Consider the following 25,040-nt stretch of genomic DNA (forward strand, 5'->3'; position numbering starts at 1 on the left):
AATTTCATATTGAACGAGTTCTCAGTTTGTTTTTCAAGGAAGTTGTCCATTTTATCAGGCTGCCAAATTTATGCGTGTAAAGCTATAGTATTCTTCTATCCTTTTGATGTCTGCAGAATCTCTAGTGATGTCTTGTTTGCTCCTAATATTAATAATTTATCTTTATTTTTATCAGTCTTGCTAAAATTTTATCAATTTAATTGTTTTTTTTTTTTCAGAGAACCAGTTATTTGTTTTATTCATTCCCCCCCCATATTGTTCTGTTTTCAGTTTCATTGGTTTTTGTTCTTTATTATTCCATTCCTTCTTGCTTTGAGTTTATCTTGCTCTTTTTCTGGCTTTTGAGGTAGGAGCTTAAATGATTGGTTGGAGACTATTCTTTTTTGATGTATGCATGTAGTGTTGTAAATTTCCCTCTCAGTCCTGCATTAGCTGTATCCCACAAATTTTCTTTTAATTCACTTCAATGTCTTTTTAAAATTTCCCATGATACTTTTACTTTTTGTTTGTTCTCTCTGGTTTTGTTGTTTCTGTTTTCTTCTTTCTGCATTCCTGTAGGTTTTATATTTTTTTTAGAATTGTGATTTATCTAGTGTTTTTGAGTTTAAAGTCTTCATATAGCTTTTTTCATGGTTGCTTTATTTTTACATTTATATAAATATCACTTGTCACAGTCTACTGGTGTCATAATTTTACCAATTCAAGTGAAGTATAGATCCCTTACCACTTTTTACATCCCTGTACTATCTGTCATTTACAATATAATTGTCTTAAATACTTCTCTGTATATATTTAGAACCACATCACACAATGTTTAGATAACTTCCTTTAGCTAACCTTTAAGGTAGATCTACTGGTGGTAAATTCGCTTAGTTTTCTTTCAGATGAAACTATCTCATTGATCTTTTTCATTCCTGAAGATTATTTTCTCTGGGTATAGGATCTTTTTGTTTCAGCACTTGAGAAACATTGTGCCACTTCATGCTGTTATTCTACTATTCCAGTTTTCTCCTATAGTTAAGGCTTCGTGTGCTCTGGCTACTTACAAGATTTTTTTCTTTGTCTTTATTTTTCAGAAGTTTAATTATGATGTGTCCTATTATGGGATATCTTTGGTTTATCTTGTTTGGAGTTTGCCCAATATTTTGAACCTTTATGTTTAGGTCTCTTGTCAGAATGTCATGTTTTCAGCTGTGAATTCTTTCAGTACTATTATAGCTCTGCCTTCTTTCTCCTCTCATTTCAAGACTCTGTGACAGAGGGGTGCCTGGGTGGCTCAGTTGGTTAAGTATCCAACTCTTGGTTTCTGCTCAGGTCGTGATCTCAGGGTTGTAAGATTGTGACCCGCGTTGGGCTCCATGCTCAGCATGGAGTCTGCTTGGGATTCTCTCTCTCCATCTGCCCCTTACCCCCGCTTGTGTGCTCTCTCTCTCTCAAATACATAGATCTTTTGTTATATCCCACAGTTCCCTCAGGCTCTGTTATTATTGTTTGCAACATATTTTCTCACTGTTACTGCTATTGGGTAATTTTTTTTGTTCTGTCTTCCAGTTTATGAAACTTTTCTCCTTTCTTACCTACCATTCTGCTATTGAGCCTATTCAGTTTTTTATTTTGATTATTTTAATTTTGAGTTCTGAAATTTCCATTTAAGTCTTTTTTATATAATCTTTTTTATTACTGAGCGTATTTGCTGAGGCTTTCTGTTTATTCATTTGTTTCAAGCTTGTTCATAATTTTTCATGAAAGCATTTTTATCATGACCACTTTAAATCTTAAATAATTCTAACATCTCTGTCTTCTGAATGTTGTTGTTTCTTGATTGTCTCTGTTCATTGGGTTTGAGATCTTCCTGGTTCTTGATATGTTGAGTAGTATTTGATTGAAACTTGGACATTTTTGTATTCTGATGTGACTCTGGATAGTATTTAAATCTGTTTCAGTTGACTTTTTCTGACGCTGCTCTGGCAAGGGGAGGGGTGCTCCTTTTTTACTTCCAAGTGGAACTGGAAGTCCAGGTACTCTATCAGCCGCTGTCAATGGCTGGTGGGCTCGTTCTTACTGCTGGGCAGAGGTGGGAGTGGCTTTAGCATACTGGAGGACGGTGCAAGTCCTGACTCTCCACCTGTCTCCTCTAACCCTGCCAAGAAGGGGAGAGGTAGGGGCCCCACATCACTGCCCTGTGGAAGTAGGTGTGTTTGCATGGTCTCCCTGACACTGTAGAGGTGGCTTGATACCTGCTGCCTGGGATGAAAGTCCTGGCTCCCTGCTTGGTCTTCTTTGACACCACCCTATCAGGGACATTGAGTACCTCATTACAACCTTGTGAGGGTAGAAGTCTGGGCTGCCTACCTGTCCTGTGAGGGTGGAGAGGAGACCAGTTTTTTCTGTAGGGTTTGACTAGAGCTGTCCTTGTCTAAGAGTTTTCAGTCTTGCTTTGCTGTCACTCCCTTGGTCTTTTGGCTAGAGAATAGGCTATTGTTTGGGTTCTTCCTGTGTGTGCCCATTTCTGGGCTGCCAGCCACTACTGCTCCAGAGCTGGGGTATGTGACGGGAACTTGCCACTTTGTCATTCCTGAGTCCCAAGAACCCTAACTAGTTGGCCGGCTGCCTTCTCTCCTACCTTCTAGTCTTGTGCTTGTCTTATAACATCCAGGGTTTTTAGTTGTCCATAGTGGAAAGAATAGCAAAACATTGGTCTACTCCATCTCCCTTGAAGTGAAAGGTGCTATCAACTCTTTTTTTTTTTTTTACAGGATGATCCACTTAGACATAACTTTTAATGATAGCTCAGGCACCCTTTGTTGACTGCCTGGAAACCACACAAGAAAGCACTGGCCAGTGTTCAGTGTCCAGCCTTCAGCCTTTCATGTAGAAATTTATTTTGTCAGTCCCCATGGTGGTTGAGTTCAAGAAGACTGATACAGGCTGAAAATATTCTTAAGAAAATGATGTATACAACGAGACAACCATATTTAATTTATAGTGATTGCCAAGTACTACGTCTGTGAGGATCAGGTGGTGGTGTTTTTTGTTTGTTTGTTTAATGATTTTATTTATTTGACAGAGGCACAGCGAGAGAGGGAAACACAAGCAGGGGGGAGTAGGAGAGGGAGAAGCAGGCTTCCCGCCGAGCAGGGAGCCCATGCGGGGCTCGATCCCAGGACACTGGGATCACAACCTGAGCCGAAAGCAGACGCTTAACAACTGAGCCACCCAGGCGCCCCATGGTGGTTTGGTTAGATAGTACATTCACAGCAAGTGGTGCTGAAGAAAGAATCAGTTAAATAGCTTCATAATAACTCTTTTGGTGCAACTTTGTCCCTTCCTACTTTACATAGTGTATACATATTTTGGGGAATAAATTATACTTCATAACAGGGTTGGGGATTTACACAGTTCAGGGTTAATCCCTAGAGAATGCTGAGGATCCACTGTAATTCAGATATTTGATGGCAGCAAGCTGTTAGAGCCCAGTTTATCTAGCTGTGCAACAGGCATACTTGCATTGCCCAGACAGGTCAAGTTTTGTGCCAGGGCATCCTTACCCATAGACATTTCTCAGGTGGACACTGCTGCTTTCCTCAGTGATTTCTCTTTGCCTGCAGTCCTTAGTAATGAGTAATCTATTTTTATAATTATCTATATATACTACTGCCTTAAGGCAATTTACTGTTAGGTTTGTTGTCCTTGGAGCTTTTTTTTTTTTTTTTTTTTAAGTAGTTGATCTGGGGTCACAGAGCCCCCTCCTTGAAATGCCCAAGTCAGTCTTTCTGGAGAAAGGGTCCATAGTTTTTATCATACTCTTATGACCCAAAAAGTCATGATGCCACTAATACTTTTGCCCTGCCCTGTCATGCATATATGGTTTAAATCTCTTATGAACCATCTTAGCTTATTATCTCCTGAAGTATTAATAGTGTCTTGCCCATTTCTGTGTTTGTCTTATAATTGTAAATATTAAAATCTGGTAATTTTTTTCTTAGTATTCCTTACCTTTTATTTATTACGTATTTACTTGTATTCTTTTTTTTTAAAGATTTAATTTTATTTAAATTTATTTGACAGAGAGAGACACAGCGAGAGCAGGAACACAAGCAGGGGGAGTGGGAGAGGGAGAAGCAGGCTTCCCGCCGAGCAGGGAGCCCGATGCGGGGTTCAATCCCCTGAGCCAAAGGCAGACGCTTAACGACTGAGCCACCCATGCACCCCATGTATTCTAACTATATATTTTTTACTTTAACATGCAGAAGTTTCAGTATTTGAAAACAAGGCAATGTATTGCTCTTTCCTTCTGTTATTTCTTTTCTCCCTTAAGTCCTAATCTGTTATCCAAATACAGAGATATACTACACATTTTGGACATTTGTGAAGTATTTATTTTCTGCTGAGACCATTTTAAAATTGAGCTGTGGCAGGGGGCGAGAGTTATATATGCATGGGTCCTTTAATTTGTATAAAACACAAAACTTATTTCTCTTATTTCTCTATAAATGTATAAGTTAAATTATTTAGTACATTGAACATTTAATAACATGTTCAAAGAGAAAAGGTGTTCCCCAAAACAATAATCTTAATATTAAAAAAAAATTGTCATTAAAAGATGTGTTGTGATTTAAAAAAAAACTTCACTTCTGTTTTCTTTTGTTTTTCTGTAGTCTGATACATCTTTGTGACTTTAATGCTGTGTAGGATCTGGTTTGGTGTATTTAGTGCAATGTTTTATATTTAGCTTGATCATTACATTCTGGCCCTAAATAAGGCCTTTAATGCCCTGCCAATGCAGAAATGGGTAATTACTGCTGTTACGAATGGTCTTTTAAAAGACTTGAGTTTGTTGATAATTTGCCGCAAGGAAAGGTTTCACTGAGCTGAGATATATGCCACCCTGTGCAGGAGCCTAGAAGAACTAGAATCGCCGTGGAGTTCAGTGTTTGTCTTCAGTGTTGTGCACGTTAGTGCCACTGGTGCCTGGCTTGTCTGTAATTTCATGACTCTCGGATCGCACCCCATGTTGTTTGTAGGCTACCCGTTTTGTGGTGGTTCTGAAATAGCTTGCGTAGCAGATTCTTTATAATTCATTACTCAAACATGAAGAAAAGCATTACTTCAGAAAGCATCGTAAGTATTTTAAGTTACTGCCTACATTCTCTAAGTGTACTACAAATGTGCTGTAACTAATAAAGCTTCCCCATTGATTTAAGAGATCTCGGAAGAAGCTGTACTAACTAGATGTAGAGCATCTTTGATAAAAAAGAATTGGAACTGTCGAATACCTAGTAAGTAAAGAATATGGCTATATTGCAAACACCCTTACTGATTTCACATTTGTCACAGGTGGAAAGAGATAGTATTTTACCCTCAGCAGTTATTACTATTACTCAACTAAGCAAGACTTGATTTTTTTAAAAAGATTTATTTATTTATTTTAGAGAAAGAGAAAGCATGAACAGGGGGAGGGAGAGAGAGAATCTCAAGCAGACTTCCCGCTGAGCATGGAGCCCAACTCGGGGCTCCACCTCAGGACCCTGAGATCATGACCTGAACCGAAATCAAGAGTTGGACACTTAACTGACTGAGCCACCCAGGCGCCCCGAGATTTGATGTAATAAACAAATATTCCTAACAAAAATGCTCTTGACATTCCACTGTTTTTATCTTTTTATGTAGTTTTAGGCATAACACTATGTTAATAATTATCCTGTTTGTTAAAGCAAAGTAAAAACACTTGAAAAATAGAAAATGCATATAAATACGTTATTGAATGAGGAAAGTATTGACTCCCATATTTGCACTGTTGCATAGAAGTCTTTTTAAATTGTGTTAATATATACTGAATATAATTTAATACCATGATGAACCAAGATCTGTGATTAATTTTTACAACATGTGACATGGTCTGGCTAGAGTTTTATCACTACAAAAAAATTTTAAAAATCCACAGACTAAATGATCACTTCTTTTTAAAAATATTTTTAAGGGGCGCCTGGGTGGCTCAGTTGGTTAAATGTCTGCCTTCGACTCAGGTCATGATCCCAGGGTCCTGGGATCGAGCCCCACATGGGGCATCCTGCTCAGCGAAGAGTCTGCCTCTCCCTCTTCCTCTCCCTGCTGCTCCCCCTGCTTGTTTGTTCTCTCTCTGTCAAATAAGTAAATAAAATCTTTAAAAAAAAATTTTTTTTAATTTAGTAGCTGATTTTCCCAATTTGTTGGGCATATAAAATTTTATTAAGTAGATAATTATAAATACTATCAATGTTGCAGATTTTCTTTAGTCATTAAGTATTCTATAGGTAAAAGGGGTACCCGGATATGAAATAACACATGAAGTCTTCTTTTCCAAGTACTTGATTTCAGAAAAACCAGTTAAAGTCAAGTCAGCATTGTTGCTCGTAGGTGAATCTTTAAAGGCAATTTGTTGCACGTCTGGGCTGCTAGAGGAGACCTCTCACGCTTCTGTCAGCCCTTGAATGACAGCGGAACTGTTTTATTTCCCTCTGTGGAAAGAGGATGGTATATGTACCTAACAATATTGTAATAGTTTTGGATCTGATGACAGTTTGAGGTTGTTTGGGAGATAAGAGTCCTTAAAAATTATTGAATATAATAATGTATGTAGGTTCTCAACCTGAGATAGCTTCCAGATCTTATGTAGATGCTTGTAACCTCATATATTACCTTGATTTATAGGTCCATTTGGAAAGCACTGTCAATTTGAAAAGTATTATGCTTTCTATCATGTAGCATGTGATTCTTAAGTCTGCCCTGCTTCCTTTCTCTTTCTTCTTAGCCTCCTTCTATAGATTATCTCTACTTGCTACTTAAATTTTGGTATTTCCTGAGATTCTGTCCCAGAGTCTCTTTCCCATGCTACATATTCTAGATTATCTAGGCAGTTGCATTCATTTCCATGGTTTTCCCAGATATCTTCTACTTGAATGTTTATTCTCAACTCTTGACCTATGTGCCCAATTATCTACATAACATCTCCTGGATATCCCAGGCAATCCAACAGTGTGTTCAACATTAAGCTCATTTCCTTCTCTGCACATTCTCGTCCAACTCTCCCAAGGGGAAGAAAAAAAAAAGGAAACATATATGCATATACATATAGATAAATATATGCACTACTCCTCCTGTTTTGGAAAGCCCACAGGCCTGGAACTTTTTTTCAAGTCTTGTGAATGTGAACCCTCAGCTCAGAGTGTATTTTCTATAATGTGGTGACCATATCTTCTGAACCAAAATATAAGATTCATGGTTTGACAATATTTGAAGCCTGCGCTTGTTACTGTAATTATACCTCATTGCTTTTTCATGTCATTGTATTAAGTCATGGTTTATGGTAGACAGATACTAATAACACATACAATATTAAAAAATTGCTATTATGAGACATGTGGTATGTGGGACATATGCATGCATTGTGTGTGTGATTCTACCTAGTTAGGGAGATCAGATAATACTTCCCCTTTGAGCAGTGATGACATTTCATGTGCAGGTTGAGGAATTCACCAGGCAGCATTAGGGTACAGGAGAAATGGAAGAGTGTGAGAGAGCTGCACAAAGATCTGGTGGTAGGAGGGTGCACGGTATATGTCTCTGTGCAAGGTAATTGTAATCGTGTTAGAGGTTTTTATCCCCTCATTTCTCTCTTCCCCCTCTCTTGCTTCCTTATTCTAAAAAACATTCAGAGCTAAAGCTTATATTAAATAGAGAATAATAGTAATAGGATGCAAAATGCTAACTGCTTTTCAAACTGCATGGTAGTGATTTGAGTTAGATGAACCATAGAATTTAAGGAGTAAACATAGCCAGGACTGGGACACCTGGGTGGCTCAGCCAGTTAAGCGTCTGCCTTCAGCTCAGGTCATGACCCTGTGGTCCTTAGATCGAGTCCCACATAGGGCCCCTTGCTCAGCGGGGAGCCTGCTTCTCCCTCTTCCTGCAACTCCCCCTGCTTGTATGCGCGCTCTCTCTCTCTCTCTGACAGATAAATAAAATCTTAAAAAACAAAACAAAACAAAACACAGCCAAGACTTGCAACACCAAAAAGAAAAAGGATTTGTAATGGTATAGTTTCTACTTTTGTTACTTAAAATCACTCCAGCATTTATAAATAACCATTGCCCTGCTACCTTTTGATAAACGAGGGAGTAATTAAATCCTAAGTATAAATTTCAGAATCTTTGCTTAAATTCTAAATGACTTATTTTCTAAATGTACTTTTTACTGTGAAGTTTAGTATTCCATGCAATCTGTCTTTGTGTGTTTGAGAGTTAATTCAGGCTGTAGAAATTCTATTAGAATGTAGTGTGGGACGCCTTGGGTGGCTCAGTTGGTTAAGTGTCTGCCTTTGGCTCAGGTCATGATCCCAGGGTCCTGGGATTGAGCCCTGCGTTGGGTTCTCTGGTCCTTGGGGAGTCTGCTTCTCCCTCTCCCTCTGCCTGTCGTTCCCCCTGCTCGTGCTTGCTCTCTCTCTCTCTCTCTGTCAAATAAATAATAAAATAAAATATTTTTAAAAAAATCTAAAAAAAAAAAGAACGTAGTGTGACTTTTGAACTACATCGGTCTCCGGTCTGTGGTATTCTAAACTTGATGACTGTTTATTATGTTGTTCTGTATATGCATGTGTATTATATTTCAAAGAGTAATTCTGAATGTTCGGTCTTCAAAACATTTCAAGTGCTCTTACTCATTTCTTGAATAGGAAAATTATGTTCGAGGAATTGGAAATTATTTTCATTGTCTTTAAAATGAACTCATAACTGTTTTTCTTTGCAGAAAGGGCTATTGCAAGACATGAAGTTCGAGAAATTGAGCAGCGACATACAATGGATGGTCCTCGGCAAGAGGCAGCGCTGGATGAGGAAGAGGACATGGTGATCATTTATAACAGAGTCCCCAAAACTGCAAGCACCTCCTTTACCAATATTGCCTATGACCTGTGTGCAAAGAATAAATACCATGTTCTTCACATCAACACTACCAAAAATAATCCAGTGATGTCACTACAAGACCAGGTAAAAACGTAGGGGATAAGTAAATGTTTTCTGACACTTCCTCATTCATATTTTGTATCTCAAGAGGAAAAAGCATTTTAAGGGGTATGTGTACTGACCCCAATGAATTGTAAGTCTCTTGGGGGACAGGACCAAACAAACATTTTTTTTTAAGATTTTATTTATTTAAGAGAGAGAGAGAGCGTGCATGAGTTGGGGGCGGGGGGCGCAGAGGGAGAGGGAGAAGCAGGCTTCCTGCTGAGCAGAGAGCCAGCCGTGGGTGGGACTTGATCCCAGGATCCTGGGATCACGACCTGAGCCGAAGCAGATGCTTAATTGACTGAGTCATCCAGGTGCCCCCCCCCAAACAAACTTCTCTATAATTTTGCATTTTTCACAGTATTTGGTATATTTCCTTGCATATTATATATATTTAAATATTTGTAAAATTAATGAACTTATTAAAAGCTTGAATTTTTGAAGAGAAAATGATGCTCTTTATCCTTTTAAAAATATGAAATATTTTTAGCAAGATACCTTGCAACAAAAATCATTCTGTTGTCTCATTTTATGATAAAGAAATCCTTATTTAATGAATACCTGTGTTCTGTATCGCTCAGTTTTGTGACTAGCCTCCTAAATTTCATCTTAATCTTTACTAGTAATTTATATAATATTAGCTACAAACTCCTGGAGAATGGGAGTTGTGGCTTATATTTTTAACATAACCTTGCCTTTAAATTGTCAAGAAACTTTAGATAAACAAATGGATAGATATGAAATAGTCTTAAGAAAAGTAGAGGAAATTATCTCATGAAATAAAATCACATATCTCTTTAGCAATAGTAGCACACATTTTCTCCACACCTGGAGTTCTCACTATAATTATAAATAAATAGAATTCTCTATAAATATTGAAGGGAATGGGAATTGGGGCCTATGAGGAGAAAAGATAATATTTGAAAATACTATGTAGAATTAAATACCATGTTAAGGTAGCCTAGGTTTTGTGATAGTCATATAGTTAAGAATGTATTTATCTGTTTGAAAACAGCTGAACATGTTTATTACAGGACTGACTCTTATCCTACTCTTAAGCAAACTTATAATCCTTATCCTGAAGCAAGAGAGTAACACTGATACATAAGGTTAAGGTTTGCTTTCTTAGCTGTTTGTAAAGGCTAATAGTATATGGTATATCATCTGCCCATATAATTCTTGGCTCTCTGCAGTATCCTCAATTACTCTTTTTCATAAAACCAAAAATCTACATCCATCAGCCAAACTACATAACTCTTCTGTAAATGAGAAGAAACATGAGCTTATTTAGCTAAGTGGGTCATAAAAACTATTCATTATGTAATATTGTATATCTCAAGGGGCAAGTATCCTAAATAATCCATTTTTATATAGTGTGTGGTAGATGTTAAATTTCTTTGCTTGATTGCTTTTCAAAATACATCTTGGTTTAAAAGGAACATCTCTTAATATTCACATAGTAATTTTAGATTTATTCAGTAGTATTTTTTTAGAAAATATAAAGTTACCTTGCTTATTTTGTGTCCAGCATTACAAAGTTGTGTGGCAGCTGTAAGATGTCTGACAGTGATATTGGCCATTTTTTTTTCATGAAATAAGAGTCTCTGGAAGCTCTCCACATATGACATTTACAAGCATCATGTAGTGATACATTTTCCCAGTTGCATTTGGATGAGATAAAACTTCTGTTTTTCTTTCAATAGCTTGTTAGTTATATATAGAAAAAAAAAAAACCCATTAGAAGAGAAGCATAAATGCTATCTTAAAAGCAGTTGGATTACATAATGAGCAGCACTTACAACATGTTTGTGTGGGACAGAGTAGAGAAATAGTCTCTAGCTCCAGCTCTTTCCTGGATGTATTTTGTACATACTGTACTAGGCACTGTGCTAAACTGTTCACATGCTTAATTATTCTCAGATTTTAGAGGCAAAGTCCAAATATTTTGAGTCAGGTATGAAACTGTTGAGTGGATAATAGCTATCTCTGCATATTCTGCCATCCTTAGGAATAGTTGTGAACTCTGCTCTCACGTTTTCATTTATTTATTGAGTATGTAATATATACAGAGACGGTGCTACATTCTTTTTTTTTTTTTTAATATTTTATTTATTAGAGAGAGAGAGAGCACGAGAGGGGGTCAGAGGGAGAAGCAGACTTCCTGCTGAGCAGGGAGCCCGATGCGGGACTCGATCCCAGGACCCTGGGATCATGACCTGAGCCGAAGGCAGATGCTTAACCAGTGGAGCCACCCAGGCGTCCCTGGTGCTACATTCTTAAAGAAATAAAAAGCAAGGCCACATCTTTCAAGAAGCTTATTTGTAATTTACTTGGAACATAAAACATAGATGTAGGAACTATGAAGATTATTTAAAGAAAACATCATTTTATGGTATTCTTACCAAATTATTTAATCCAAAATGTTTCTCACCAGAATGTTTAATCCAGACCTAATCTTGAACAAACAGGCAAATCTATCTTGTTAGAGCATTCTCCAGAATAATTGTCCTGAACTCCTGTAAAGTATCAACATCATGACAACCAAACAAGGTGAGGTGAGGAGACTAAGAGATATGAAAACCAAATGTAATGTGCGATTTGTAATTGGATCCTTGATCAAAAATGTCTGCTACTTGTTTTCAAATGGTTCAGAAAAAAGCGTGTGTGTGCATATGGAGAGAACAAAGAGAGAAGCAAAAAATGGCAAAATGTGAAGTTAGTGAATCTTAGTGAATGGGTATACAGATGTTCACCATATTATTCTTTCAACTTTTCTGCAGTTCAGAGATCTTTCACAATTCAGAAATTGGAATAAAATAAGAGGAAAAGTTAGAACAAGGAAATGAAAAGATAAGCATTTGAGAGTATGAGGCATGGGAAGAGTAAGCAATGAGAGGGAGACAGACTCAGTCACGGGAGGTATATCTGTGAGGTGTGCTTTACTCAGTGAATAGGCAGGGATTGTCAGGAGACAGGTGATTAGTTAGCTCTTGTAGTTAGAAAATGAAGTTTACTCTGCTATCATGAAAATGTCTGTTGTAGAGAACATCTTGTCTTTAAAGTAACTGTCAGATAGTTGTTAAGTGGCAGGGTCTTTTAGGATCTTTCTTAATTCTTTTCTGCTCTTCATCTGTTTAGGTTTGTTATCATATTTAACCCCTTTCTAAGCACTGGAGATATTCCAGAATTTGCATTTTCTGTAGGACAACATAGTAATTTTTTTCTTTTAATTCACTGTTAGGGCACCTTCTGGTCTTTTGCATTAGAGCCCATGATTTGATGTTAGTTGCAGATACTGATATTTCAGAGCATCACTTTAGATGAGTGCTTCCTAACTTGTAATGTGTGTATCAATCATCAGTTAAAGTACAGATTCTGATTCAGAAGGACTAAGATGGAACCTGATGCCAAAACTGATTCTTCTGGTCCTTGAACCACAGTTTGAGTAGCAAAGATCTAGAACCTAGTTCTCAATGGGTTATGAGAAGATGCATATTATAGTCTTCCTAGGATGATGAAGTACTTGTCTTTAAATTCATATTCCAACCTCCCCATCAAAATCCATATTCCTTACCTTGGCCACCAGGCCCTTTTGAATCTAGCCCTTGTCCATTACTCCATCCTCTTGTTTACTAGCCACATTGGCCTTTTGGTTCATTGAATGTACCAAGCCTTTCCCATTTCAAGGCCTCTGCACTTAACATTATGTCTTGGAATACACTTCTCCTGGTTTCTCACTATTGACTTCATGTTATCCTTTTAACATCCTCTCAGGAAAACCTTACTTGTCTATCCTATATATTAAATACTTCTTCCAAGTTACTGTGCACCATCATTCTTTCTGTATCTTTCCTATTACTGATTTATTTGTTTCCTATTGGTCTTTTCCTCTGTATAAGCTCCTAAAAGGCAGGAACCTTGTTCATCATATTATTCACCACTGTATTCCTTGTGTTTAGAATGGTGTCTGAGACATAGTACATATGCTCCATAAATTTTTTGTTGAATGAATGAATGAATGAGAGAACAAATGAATGGAATTAGGTTCTGAAAGTAGTTCTTAATTGAGCACAATGCCAGTGATGATAATTACTGGCAGAATGAGCCCCTCTGATTGATGGTAATATGTTCTCCCCTTACCTCAAGTGATTTGGGACACACCCACCCTTCTGCAAAAAGGACTGAACAATACAGTTCTGGACTTGGGTGAAATATGTTCTGTTGCTGCTGAACCTTTCTTGTATTTTATCCAATTATTATTCACTTTTCCTTTTTGTGTAGAAAACTTCCTCTCTAGTCTCATAAAACTACCCAGAGCTGTACAGTGGATGTTTATTTTAAGTATAGGCATGAGTAGGAGTTTGGTATGTAGTAATTACCCAAGTTAATAGTAGTATTCATTCACTAGATAGTAATTACAAAGCTGGAATTTGGCCAGGATTGTCAGGATGACATTCCTACTTATAGATAGTGAAAGCAAGTTCTTTCAGATAATTAATGTTGAGACGAATCTTATTAGAAATGTACGTCTAGGTACACTGTTATGGTGCTTTCTTAGCTTTTTTCTGTCGCACTGGTTCAGGTCTGAGTCTACTAACAGATAAATCACAGCACCAATCCCTACATCGCTTGTATTTTCCCTAAAGGTCTCCTTTGATGACTTGCTAGCCTGACTCTGCTTGAGTTATAAAATCTGACAGAAATCACAGTTTTGGATCTGCTCCAGGCTAGCTATAAAAACATCTCTTTTCATGTAGTATATCTAACAACTACTTCTGAAAAGTCCTTCTTGATAGCCTATTTCAATCAGAGTATGGAAATACTCTTTGAATAAGTTCACTACAGTGACTTTATTTCTTCTCCCCGAGCCCCTGTGTTCAGTGTCTTCTGTCTCCTTAAATCCATTTGCCACTATGATGCTTTGCTCCTTTCACCTACCACTTTCCCTTTCACTAGTGCCAAATGTAGTTGGTGAGAGTCCATACAGCGAATGGCGTGCAAGTTTGCTCACCTAATCTCCACTTGCACTCACTCCTCTCTATTCCAGAGCCTTATCTCGAGGTCTTGAGCAGGATGCCCCACTGCAGTGGAAAACCCGAGGATAAACCGAAAGACTAGGCAAGTGGTGCAGGAGAGGTGAGAGGGCAGAAAATCCTAGAGCAGGAATTAGAGGAGGGCTGACTGATGAAAGGGCGAGAATGGGGATGGAGGGAGGAGAGGCAGGGAAAACTCTGCAGGGGGCACTCTGAGGGAATCAGCTAACATGGCTAAAAGGAGAAATGGCTAAATTCAGATTTTGAAAAGGAAACTTTTTATTTGTTTGTTTATTTTAGGGGGGTGGGGCATGAGGGGGGGGGGGAAACAGACTGCCCGCTGAGCATGGCGCCATACCCTGGGCTCATCTCATGACCCTGAGATTGTGATCTGAGCTGAAATCAAGAGTCAGCTGCTTAACAACCCAGCTAAGCAACCCAGGAACCCCAAAAAGGAAACCTTTTAAAAAGGTTGCTCTTCAAAGGGGGTCAAAGGATGGTTATAGAATTTCAGCAGTATGTAAATGATACTTTTTTTTTTTTAAAGATTTTATTTATTCATTCGACAGAGAGAGAGAGAGAGTACAAGCAGGGAGGAGTAGTAGAGGGAGAGAGAGAAGCAGGCTTCCCGCTGAGTAGGGAGCCCGACGCGGGGCTCGATCCCAGGACCCTGAGATCATGACCTGAGCCGAAGGCAGACACTTAACCATCTGAGCCACCCAGGCGCCCCTGTAAATGACACTTCTAAATGCTCCCTCCGCCTATTCTCCAAATTAGTCTGAACCACCACTTGAACCTATTGACATCATTTGTTTGCTTAGCACTTTTTTCTTTTTTGTAAAGGGAAGGTCAGTCTCAGCTCAGCATCTTTTGATTATTGCAAATTGTAAATCAGCCACAGCTTTATTAATGAGACTTTAACACATTGCCTTAAATGTTGATGAGATGAAAGAAAAAAACAAATGCACATATATGCATATGTGCCTTCAGTATTCTCATAGTTGGAGATTAGAGAAAGATTCTGTGTGTTTTGAGAGACTTTAACAGTAATAGGGTAGAGAATTTAAAAGCAATAATAACCCATGTGAGTTTACCTCATAATGAATTTAGAAAATAAAATGCGAAGTCCTATATAGACATTTAAACCAGGTCTCTCAGTTTTGACTAGCAGTGTTCAGCAACCCCCAAGGTTACCCAAAATAGTAAAAAGGCAAGAATAAGTCAGCGGTCATTGTTGCAAAAATGGTTGTCCAGTACAAGGGTAGTGAACAGGGTGGATTGGACGTGGAGGTTATAATGAATGTGATGAGGAAAATAAACAGTTTTGAGAGCTGTATCTACAGAGCTTTTAGATCTTGTGATGAGTTTCGAATGACTAGATCTGAGGGGTTTCCTCTGCAGTGGATAAAACCTAAAATTCTCAGTGCCCCAGTTTGTTGATCAAAATCATGATACAAATGCTACTCACCTTTCTTTTCACATCCTTCTGGGTTTTTTTCCACTTTGCTTCAATTGAACAATAATAAATTAAGGAAATTAGCTTGTGGTATAGAAGGATGAGTGGACTAAAATCCAAGGTATGTGGTTCTTGAGCTTCCTTTTAATCTATAAAATAAGAGTACAGGATATCCTAAATCCCTTCCACCTCTAAAATGCTGATTCTGTAAACAAGAGAGCTTGAGGTTGGTGACAGCAGTGGAAGATTTCATGCCTTGTTCTGTTCTCCACCATCACTCAACTCTTCCCTGAGTCCCAACTGGAAACAACCCTTTTTCTCATTTCATTTGTTTTTAAACTGTGTTTCTTGGAATGCTTTAGTTCCAGTATGCTTTAGGCATCACTGTGTGTGGGTAGAAGGAGACGGAGTAGGCAGGGTTCATTCAGCTTCTGTCCTCACTTCGGTTTTATATATTGTGGCTTACAAGGCAATCTTTAAAAATCTGTTCTACTTCAGTACACTTTTTTTTTTCCTTATCATGAAAGCAGTGAATATGAGAGTATATCTTTGCTAAGAGCTTTTATAGACCTCAGGGACTCCTTTGCAAAGCACTACAATAACAAGCTTCATGTAAATAAAACCAAGCAGTAGCTCCTGGGCTTACCTATGCTGAAGCCTTCCTTCTCAGTGTGGTCCACTGATCTGCCATCCTATGGAGACTTGTTAGAAGTGCAGAATCTTGGGCCCCACTCCAGACCTACCAAATCAAATCTGCATTTTGACCGGAGTCCCAGGTGATTGAGTTTGAGAAGCCCTGTAGCAGTCCAGACATTATCCAGCTTCCTGGGCTCTACACCTGATGGTGAAGGACACATGTTGCGTGAAGTGTGTCCTTAGGACGGTTCAGTTTAATCCTGACTGTCTTGAGGAAAGGTGGAAGAAAGAAGGATCCTTGAAGTTTATATTTATAGCTAACTCTTATTTTCACCTGAGTCTTTTACCACAGTGTACTCTAAGTTGGTACTGTCGATCCTCTCTAACATGTGGCTTCTAGAACACCATTTTCCCAGATTTCAATCTGCCGTCTCCTCTCATTTTTCTCCCACACCATCACATCCACATTAAATCTGGGCTTCTGGAAAATAGAGCTGAGTTGCTAAATATGCCTTAAGTACCCTTAAACCACCACCTCCCATTCCTATTCTCTTTTCCTTCTATTTCCCCATCATTTTTGGCTGAAATAATGGAATTGATTTTCACAGAACCAAAGGCTTATATGAAATAATTTACCAGTAAGTGGCAGTTTATAAGGACTTTCCATATTCAACATGTGAACTTTTTTTAAGGATTCAGTTTTTGGGTTATCTAATTTTAATTTTCTGTTTCTTTTTCATTTGTCTTTTGATACTGATTTTGATTTTGATATTTTCATTCTATTTGCAACCTTCCTTAAAGAACAGACCTCTCTAATTTTATTAATCTTTTTTAATCAATGAACTTAATATCTGCTCTTTGTTCTTTAAAGCCCTCTGATAATCATCTTTTCTTTAATTATTTTGGTTTAAGGATTACTTTTTGTTTTATTTGTTGAGCCGCTAATAAGTATGAGTTTTTATGAATAACATGTCTCTGGGAGTAAAAAACAGACTTGGGCGTGTGTTGGTACCCACCCTCCCCTCACTCATGTGAATTACTCACTGTGCAGCATTGTAAATGATTGCACTGTGTGGGTTTTTCTTTCAGGGTTCTCTCTCACTCTTTTCTGAGTGTGGTGATAATGGCTCTCTCTCTCTGTGATGAATTGGTAATTACAGATCACACTGTGTTCTCCTTAGTTGAAACCTGTGTTTCAAGCTCTGTAATTGTCAAACTTGTGTGATTTGTTTTAAATGTCTAAATGGAAAGTATTTTACTATCATCAGATTTCATTTTCCTTTATATTGAACTTCAGTAATGAGTGTGTTCTCCTGTTTTAGGTACGCTTTGTAAAGAATATAACCTCCTGGAAAGAGATGAAACCAGGGTTTTATCATGGACATGTTTCTTATTTGGATTTTGCAAAGTAAGTTGTACCAAAATGACACACTAAAGAATGCTTTGTACTTTAGCAACCTAAAAAGAAACACATTTATTAAATTGTTATGATTTTGATTCAAAAAAAAAATGTACTGGCTTGCCTTTGCCACTTTTAGAGATGTAATTTAAATACACCTTCTAATGTTTTACTGCCCTCTAGTGTTCATAAGTTGATTACTGTCACATTAATTTTAGAAATTTTAGAAATTCAAAGCAGACTAAAGGCAGGTAGTTATTTATCCTTATCCTGTTTATGCATCTTGTATGAGCAAGTGACACTATTTTAGGAGAGTGCCATGTTTTAACCTAGAGGCCAATCAGATTCTGACTTACCATATCACTGACTGAGGACTGAGAAAGCAAAGAACCCCATCACCTAGTTATTGGTTACCCATGCCTCTGCTTTTCAGCCAAGAGACAGTGAAGTGTACACTTTCTTTTGGGCTACCTTGTTTTCGCTTTAAAGTTGTGATATGTTCAAAAGAGACTTTTTAAAAAAGAGTGATTTTTCTTTATAGTGATTTGCCTGAAACTGGAGATAAATAACTCCGATTTTCCATATTTTGGGGGGGCGTGGAGTGGGTTCTATCATAATTCTCTCAAGAAAAGTTCATAGAACTACAGGCCTACGCATGGTATCCACGCACTGTGTGGCTCCCCCTAGAGTCTGTGCCACACTGAAGTACTATTCAGACAACTGGGCAAAAGGAATATTCTAAACATAGGTTATTTTGTGAATCCATTTGAATGTTTTTTGTAGCACATAGAGTAGCATTATGGTAAAACCTCAAATCCAAATCTTTTCCCCAATAACCTGTACTAACTTCAAAGACATATTTAAAATGTATTTTTAAAATGATTTACGCTCAGACATGTTCCTTCAGTCATTTCGTTAGCAGTCATGACTTCAAAGTAATACGCTCTCATGTATTTGTCAACTCTAGAGAGCATTCTGTGTCAAATTTGAAAATTAAATTGATATCCCAGTCATTTTAACCTCCTAAATTTGAAATGAAAAAGAATTGAATGAATTATTACTGATTTAGATACTAACCCTTAACTTTCTGAAGAGCTAATTAAAGGGGAATCTCCCAGATATTACATACATGAAACAATATATGTTTATTTCTAGTTCCACAGTACTCAAGATGTTTCAGTAAAATGGCAGCTTTAAAGTTTGATGTACATTTTTCTGTAAATAATTCATACTGCAATATTGAAAACATTTTATAGGCAGCTTTAAAATAAACTAATTATTTTTTCCTTACAGAGGCACTGAACCAATTTCATAAACTCCATTCATACGCATATTTTCCCTCAGGGCTGCATTATCCTTCAGTTAAATGTTTGTTACCCTTTCACCTAAATGATTTATATTTTCCACACACAGCTTGGTTTCTAATACTTGAGGTTTCCATTATTAAAATAATATATTGAGTGCTTTTGCTTTTGGCAAAAGTCTTGTACTTGAAGCTCTGGTGTTTGCTGGGGTTCTTGCAGTTGGAAAAGTATAAGGTTTCTTGAAAAGATTAATCTCATTTATTAAATACTAACATGAACATTTAAGGTTTGAATATTTCCATAATGGGTCTCATGTTACTGGAAGTGAAAAGTATTGTGAAAATTTTCAGTAGACTTTTACAAGATTTAAAACAAACGCCTGAAAGAAATCACCTAGAATGTATTTTGAGGTATATAGTCAAGAACTATTGTAGATGTGACTAGTATCTTTTAAAATAAATTTTAGTTTGACAGGCATACTGACCGTGAAGGAGTAAGGAAGAGGAAACAAAAATCACCTCACCAATTTTTAGAATACTTTTATTCTTCAAAACATATTCTTGACTGCCATAGTACTTTGTGGAATCCATTAAAATACTTGCCTTCAGGAGAAAACAGTCGGATTTGGTGAAAGAAATGTTTAATCACTTAGCTTTTCAGTTGCCTTAAAAGAGTCCCTAAACAGCATATAAACTCAGTATATCCCAGGAAACCCAGGAAGCAAGATAAAGAAAATTAAAAAAAAGTGATTTCTGGTTTAGACTGATCACTGAGAAGCACACATTTTATTTGTAAGCCTGTATATATGTGTTCAAGCCATGTTCAAGCCAAATAAAGCCAAGCTTTATTTTTCTGGTTTTATTCAGAACTTTAGCATAATAACAAAAACATCTCCTTGTTCCAAGTTTGTATTCCTGTCCTGTCTTGGTCCTTTTTATCTTAGTCTCATTCTCGTTTTTGTTTGTTTGTTTGTTTGTTTTAGCACATTTCCTAGTTCCTTTTTCCATTTCTCTCTTTAGTGTTCAATTTTTGTTTTCATTTCAGTTGGTGGACAGCACAATTTTTAAAATAATATATCATTAATGTCATAAATTTCTTTTCACTAAAAGAAATTGTATAGGTTGGACATTTTCAAAATGTCCTAGAGTGCAGGCAATATAAAGTTGAATAAATAAGTTGTAGTTCTTGTCCTCAATGAGTTCACTGAAACCCCATTTTTTTCTGTAGTTATCAGTTCATTATGTTTCATTATAAACAGTGAAAATATTACAGATCATCCTCCCTTTTAAATTCATACTCCTTCTTTACCAGCAGCATCTATTACCTCCACTTTGATTTTCTTCAAATTTTACAAAATAAAAACATTAGAACACCTCTTTCATTTATTTCAGTGACATTTCCCTTTATAGTGAATAATATTGAGCTGAAAGAATACTGTGTGAATGCTGGTTTCGATCAGAGTCTGCTGAGATTTTCTGTGATCTAGCTATCTATGGGTGACATGTCAGCATCTGTCTTAGATATTTGGAAATTATTTTTGATACAGCAGTCTTATTCAGGTGCATGTCAGGTGTATATCTTTGTGGTTGTCCCCAGAAATGAGTATGGGTCTTTGTCGCTCTCATTCTGGGTTCTCCATATCACCTCTTGTCTTTCTCAGAACAATTGAGGTGAATCAGTAAAGAGCAGATGTGTCAGGACAAGAAACACATAACTGAATGCTTCACTAGGTCTGAAATATCCTAGAGAGTAATAAAGCGACAATATTTTAGGCCTAATGTAGTTTGTTAGTCTATAGATTTATGTGAGATTGTCCCTTTTATCTTGTACTTCTCTGCTGAACCAGTTGAAGTTTGCACCATTTTCTCTCGCTTTCAGCAAGTATGTCACAACATTATAGAAACATTTCTTAAGTTATTGTAATCATTACAGGCGATATGCAAGAGTTGCCTTTTTATTGACCTTGTAACACCAGCTCTTTCTACAGCACTGATCCTCTAGACTGCTTAGGAGCAGTCTCCAAAAACCAGACGGGTTTGCAGTTAAATCCTCCCCGTTCCTTACTGGCTCTGCCGTTTCAGCCACATCACTTCAGATCTGCGTTTTCCTCATTTGTGAAGTGAAGATAATTAAAGTAACTACTTCCTGGTGGTTGTGAGGATTAAATATGATAATGTATGTGAAGCAGTAGGTTCCATGTCTCACACAAAGCAGTGTTATGTTCTTTTATAATTCTGTCTTCTCTCAGTTACCACGTTGTCTTACTGGTGTTTTTCTTCTCTCTGTCTGAATCCATGCTGGCCCTTCTTATTCCCAACTCTTAATAAGGCATTGCTCAAGACTCTGTCTTTGCCTCCATTATTCCCTTTGGGGAAGTTTGCCCATTTTTCTTTATCATGACATCGAAGCCACAGGGCACCTGGGTGGCTCAGTCAGTTAAGCATCTGCCTTTGGCTCAGGTCATGATCCTGGGGTCCTGCGATCCAGCCTGCATCGGGCTCCCTGTTCAGTGGGGAGCCTGCTTCTCCCTCTCCCTGTGCTGCTCCCCCTGCTTGTGCTCCCTCTTTCTCTCTCTCTCTGTCAAATAAATAAATAAATTCTTAAAAAAAAAAAAAAGACATCAAAGCCAGAAACTAGAGTCATTTTGGACCCCTGTCTTTACCACGTACATTTAATCGGTCACCAAGTCTTTTGAATTTGACTTCTTTCTCTTAGTATAAGGCTTTTGACATTCATTCAATGTATGTATCGATCAGTAGTTAGTTCTTGGATGACTAGTATTCCATTGTGTGGATACACCATAGTCTTCATCCATCCACCAGTTTGTGGATACTTGGATTGTTTCCAGCTTTTGGTGATTATGATTAAAGCTGCTAAAACATTTGCACATAGATTTTATGTGGACATACCTCTTCATTTCTCTTGGGCAAATAGAAGTGGGATTGCTGGATTGTATAGTAACTCTATAAGACACTGCAAAACTTTTTTCGTGGGAACCTGCCACATGGGGAGGGATTTGAAAGTTTCTATGAAACTTTAGGGCTAAGAGAGTCCAGAATAAATATATATAAGATATCAGTGTCCCCAGTGAGACTGCTGCTTCCCTAAAGAGGTTAAATCTAGTATGAAGCAGAAATCACAAAGCATCGTGCTTCCCAAAGGCTAGTCAGCCCTCTTGCAGCTTCATCATGTTCCATGTAGGCTTTGTCCAACTAGACGACAAGGTTACTTTCAGATGTTCTGAGTATGCACTTGTTCTTTTAACCATTCTCGACATTTATTCATTTATCCAAACTATATAGAGTGTAGTTGTAAAGACATGTGCCCAGTTCATGTTCCTTTCTTTGTCTTACCACATATGTTGATGGGGCAAGAATAAGGTTTCTAAAATGTCTTCTTACCAATCTGCTGCTCAGATTATATTTTTTGCCTTTTGATCTTTATAGAACATCGCAGATTCCTACTAAGTATGATGGGGCAATGACTCCAATCTTAAAACTGTGGGATTCCCTGGGAACCCCCTTACCATCTCCATTATTAGCCAGTGACCACCCTAAGTCATTCTCTCGGGAATTACCTCCTTCCCCATCATCTCCCACCACTGCTATTTAACCTCTTGATCATGTTCTAATAGGTCAATAATAGTTTGTATTTTTGGGAGGAAGATGGATTGTCTTTTTTTCATCTGAGCCCTTCTGAGGAACAGCTCAGATGCCCGGCTAGGTTTAAAGGTGGAGTTCATGACCGTAGAACACATCCCCCCCCCTGTACAAAACTACCTGGTTGGCTAAAGAATTAAACCTACAAACCTAAAAGGATGCTTGTTTCCTAACCGGCTGAGCTGAATGGCCCAGGTGCTATTTTTATCATGCCTGTTTTCTGTTAGAATCTCTTGCCTCCATGTCTATGTAACCATAACTAACATATAAATAATAGTCTTTTTTTTTTTTTATTAAAGATTTTATTTATTTATTTGAGACAGAGAGAATGAGAGAGACAGAGAGCACATGAGAGGGGGAAGGGTCAGAGGGAGAAGCAGGCTCCCTGCCGAGCAGGGAGCCCGATGCGGGACTCGATCCCGGGACTCCAGGATCATGACCTGAGCCGAAGGCAGTCGCTTAACCGACTGAGCCACCCAGGCGCCCCATATAAATAATAGTCTTATCCATCTTCAGAATGAGTTCATACATGTTAGCTCATTAAAATCATACTTCATACATATAAATGCCACCCAAAGCCATGCCCAGAAAGTCATTTTCCAGACAGCAAAAAGAATTTTGTAAAGTGCCATATCCCCTTTTTAGTGCCACTTGGTAAGAATTGCTGTCTGTCCCACATGTCAGGGACTTGGGGGGAAGGAAAAAAGAGGAAGCAGTGGTGGGAGATGATGGGGAAGGAGGTAATTCCCGAGAGAATGACTTAGGGTGGTCACTGGCTAATAATGGAGATGGTAAGGGGGTTCCCAGGGAATCCCACAGTTTTAAGATTGGAGTCATTGCCCCATCATCCTGTGCGTTCCCCTCCTCGTAGCTTCCTATTACAAGACTCCGCTCTCTCAGTTAAGGTAGCAGCTGTGTTTTTTTCTTTCTTTCTTCTTTTTTTTTTTAATAGACTTTATTTTTTTTTTAAAGATTTTATTTATTTATTCATAAGAGACAGAGAGAGAGAGAGAGAGGCAGGCTCCCTGCTGAGCAGGGAGCCCGATGTGGGACTCGATCCTAGGACCCTGGGATCATGACCTGAGCCGAAGGCAGACGCTTAACCATCTGAGCCACCCAGGCACCCTGTGTTTTTTTCTTTTCTCTCCTCTCCTCTCCTCTCCTCTCCTCTCCCCTCCTTTCCTTTTCTTTCCTTTTCTTTTTTCTTTTCTTTTTAAAGATTGATTTGAGAGAGAAAGACAGCATGAGTGGGAAGGACAGAGGGAGAGGGAGACAGAGAATCTGAAGCAGACTCCACACTGAGCATGGAGCCTTACTCGGGGCTTGATCTCACGACCCTGAGATCAGAACCTGAGCTGAAACCAAGAGTCCAACTGTACCAACTGAGCCACCCAGGCACCCCTCAACTGTGTATTTCTGATGCCCCCCCCCCATTCTTCTCGTTACTGAGTACACTGTCCCACAGAAAGGCTTCCTAAGTGGTTACTTTCCAGCAGTCTATTCCACCTAATTCTATAATATTCAACACCTTTGTGTCTGGCACTGTGCTGAACACTAGTGATAAAGCCATGACTAAGAGGGAAGCAGTCCCTGCCCTCATGGAGCTTCTACTGTAATGCCTAATGTGACAGTGCCATGTATTTGGCAATGATACTGTTTCCTCTTTTAAAAACTTGTGAAAAAATTGTTTACTGCATTATTGGTTTTATGAATTGAGTGAAAAAAAATGCATACCAATTCTGATTAACCAACTCACAACTTTAATATTATGATAATGTTTGACGGAAGGGTTTTCTGTAGTTTGCAGTATTTCTGTATGTACGCAGAATTTTAGTGACCTTGAGTCACTTAATGGTGAGAAAAGAACTAGAAGTCAAGACAGCTGACCCCTTCTCACACAGAAAGTGGTTCTTATAGAATACAACCTATTTGTAAATTAGGAATTTCCTGGTTAGTTAATTTTCAGTAATTCAGAGGCTGAAAGAATCGAGTTATCCAGGCACCTTGCTTTTTCTCTTGTATAGTCTCTTTTCACTACTCACTTGCTTAAGAACTAAGTAGAAAGCACTTATAGAATGCCTGCTGATGTGTAAGACATTGATTGTAGTGGGCAGAAGTAACGGGGAAATGTGGAATTGGTTAGTTTAGGTATATGCTTTTTAATGCCTTTGGAAACAGATTTGAATAAGAAGGGAAATTTAAGTTATAAGCTGTGAGCTAAAATGGAAAGTTTCTGTGGACAGATGAATAAACATATCAAGAGTGGTTAAAAGAATAAGCAACTTTCACTGTCTCTTATCAGAGTCACACAACCTAAGCTTAGGTCTATCATTTCTCATTGTGATTCCTATTTTAGGAGAGATTGCTAATATATTTTTTTTAATCTTTCAAATTAGTACTAATCAGTAGGCAAGGATTTGTATCTCCTAGGCCCTGTGAAATATATAAAAGAAGTGTTCGGTACTGTGCCTGTTCTCAAGTAGCTTATAATGGTCCTGGGGAGAGAAGACTT

The 25,040-nt window shown here is 38.0% G+C and overlaps 1 protein-coding gene across 2 annotated transcripts in view; it reads left to right on the plus strand.

The window, feature by feature from the left end:
• Positions 1-25,040, plus strand: part of HS2ST1 (heparan sulfate 2-O-sulfotransferase 1) — a 167,615-nt gene that overhangs the window by 125,649 nt on the left and 16,926 nt on the right. For both annotated transcript variants that reach the window (XM_021689977.1, XM_021689978.1), the window contains exons 2-3: positions 8,785-9,023; positions 17,489-17,574. In XM_021689977.1, the coding sequence (XP_021545652.1) occupies positions 8,785-9,023; positions 17,489-17,574 (325 nt within the window). The remainder of the gene's footprint in view (positions 1-8,784; positions 9,024-17,488; positions 17,575-25,040) is intronic.

The sequence above is a fragment of the Neomonachus schauinslandi genome, chromosome 4 (assembly GCF_002201575.2).
Source record: "Neomonachus schauinslandi chromosome 4, ASM220157v2, whole genome shotgun sequence".
Lineage (NCBI taxonomy): Eukaryota > Metazoa > Chordata > Mammalia > Carnivora > Phocidae > Neomonachus > Neomonachus schauinslandi.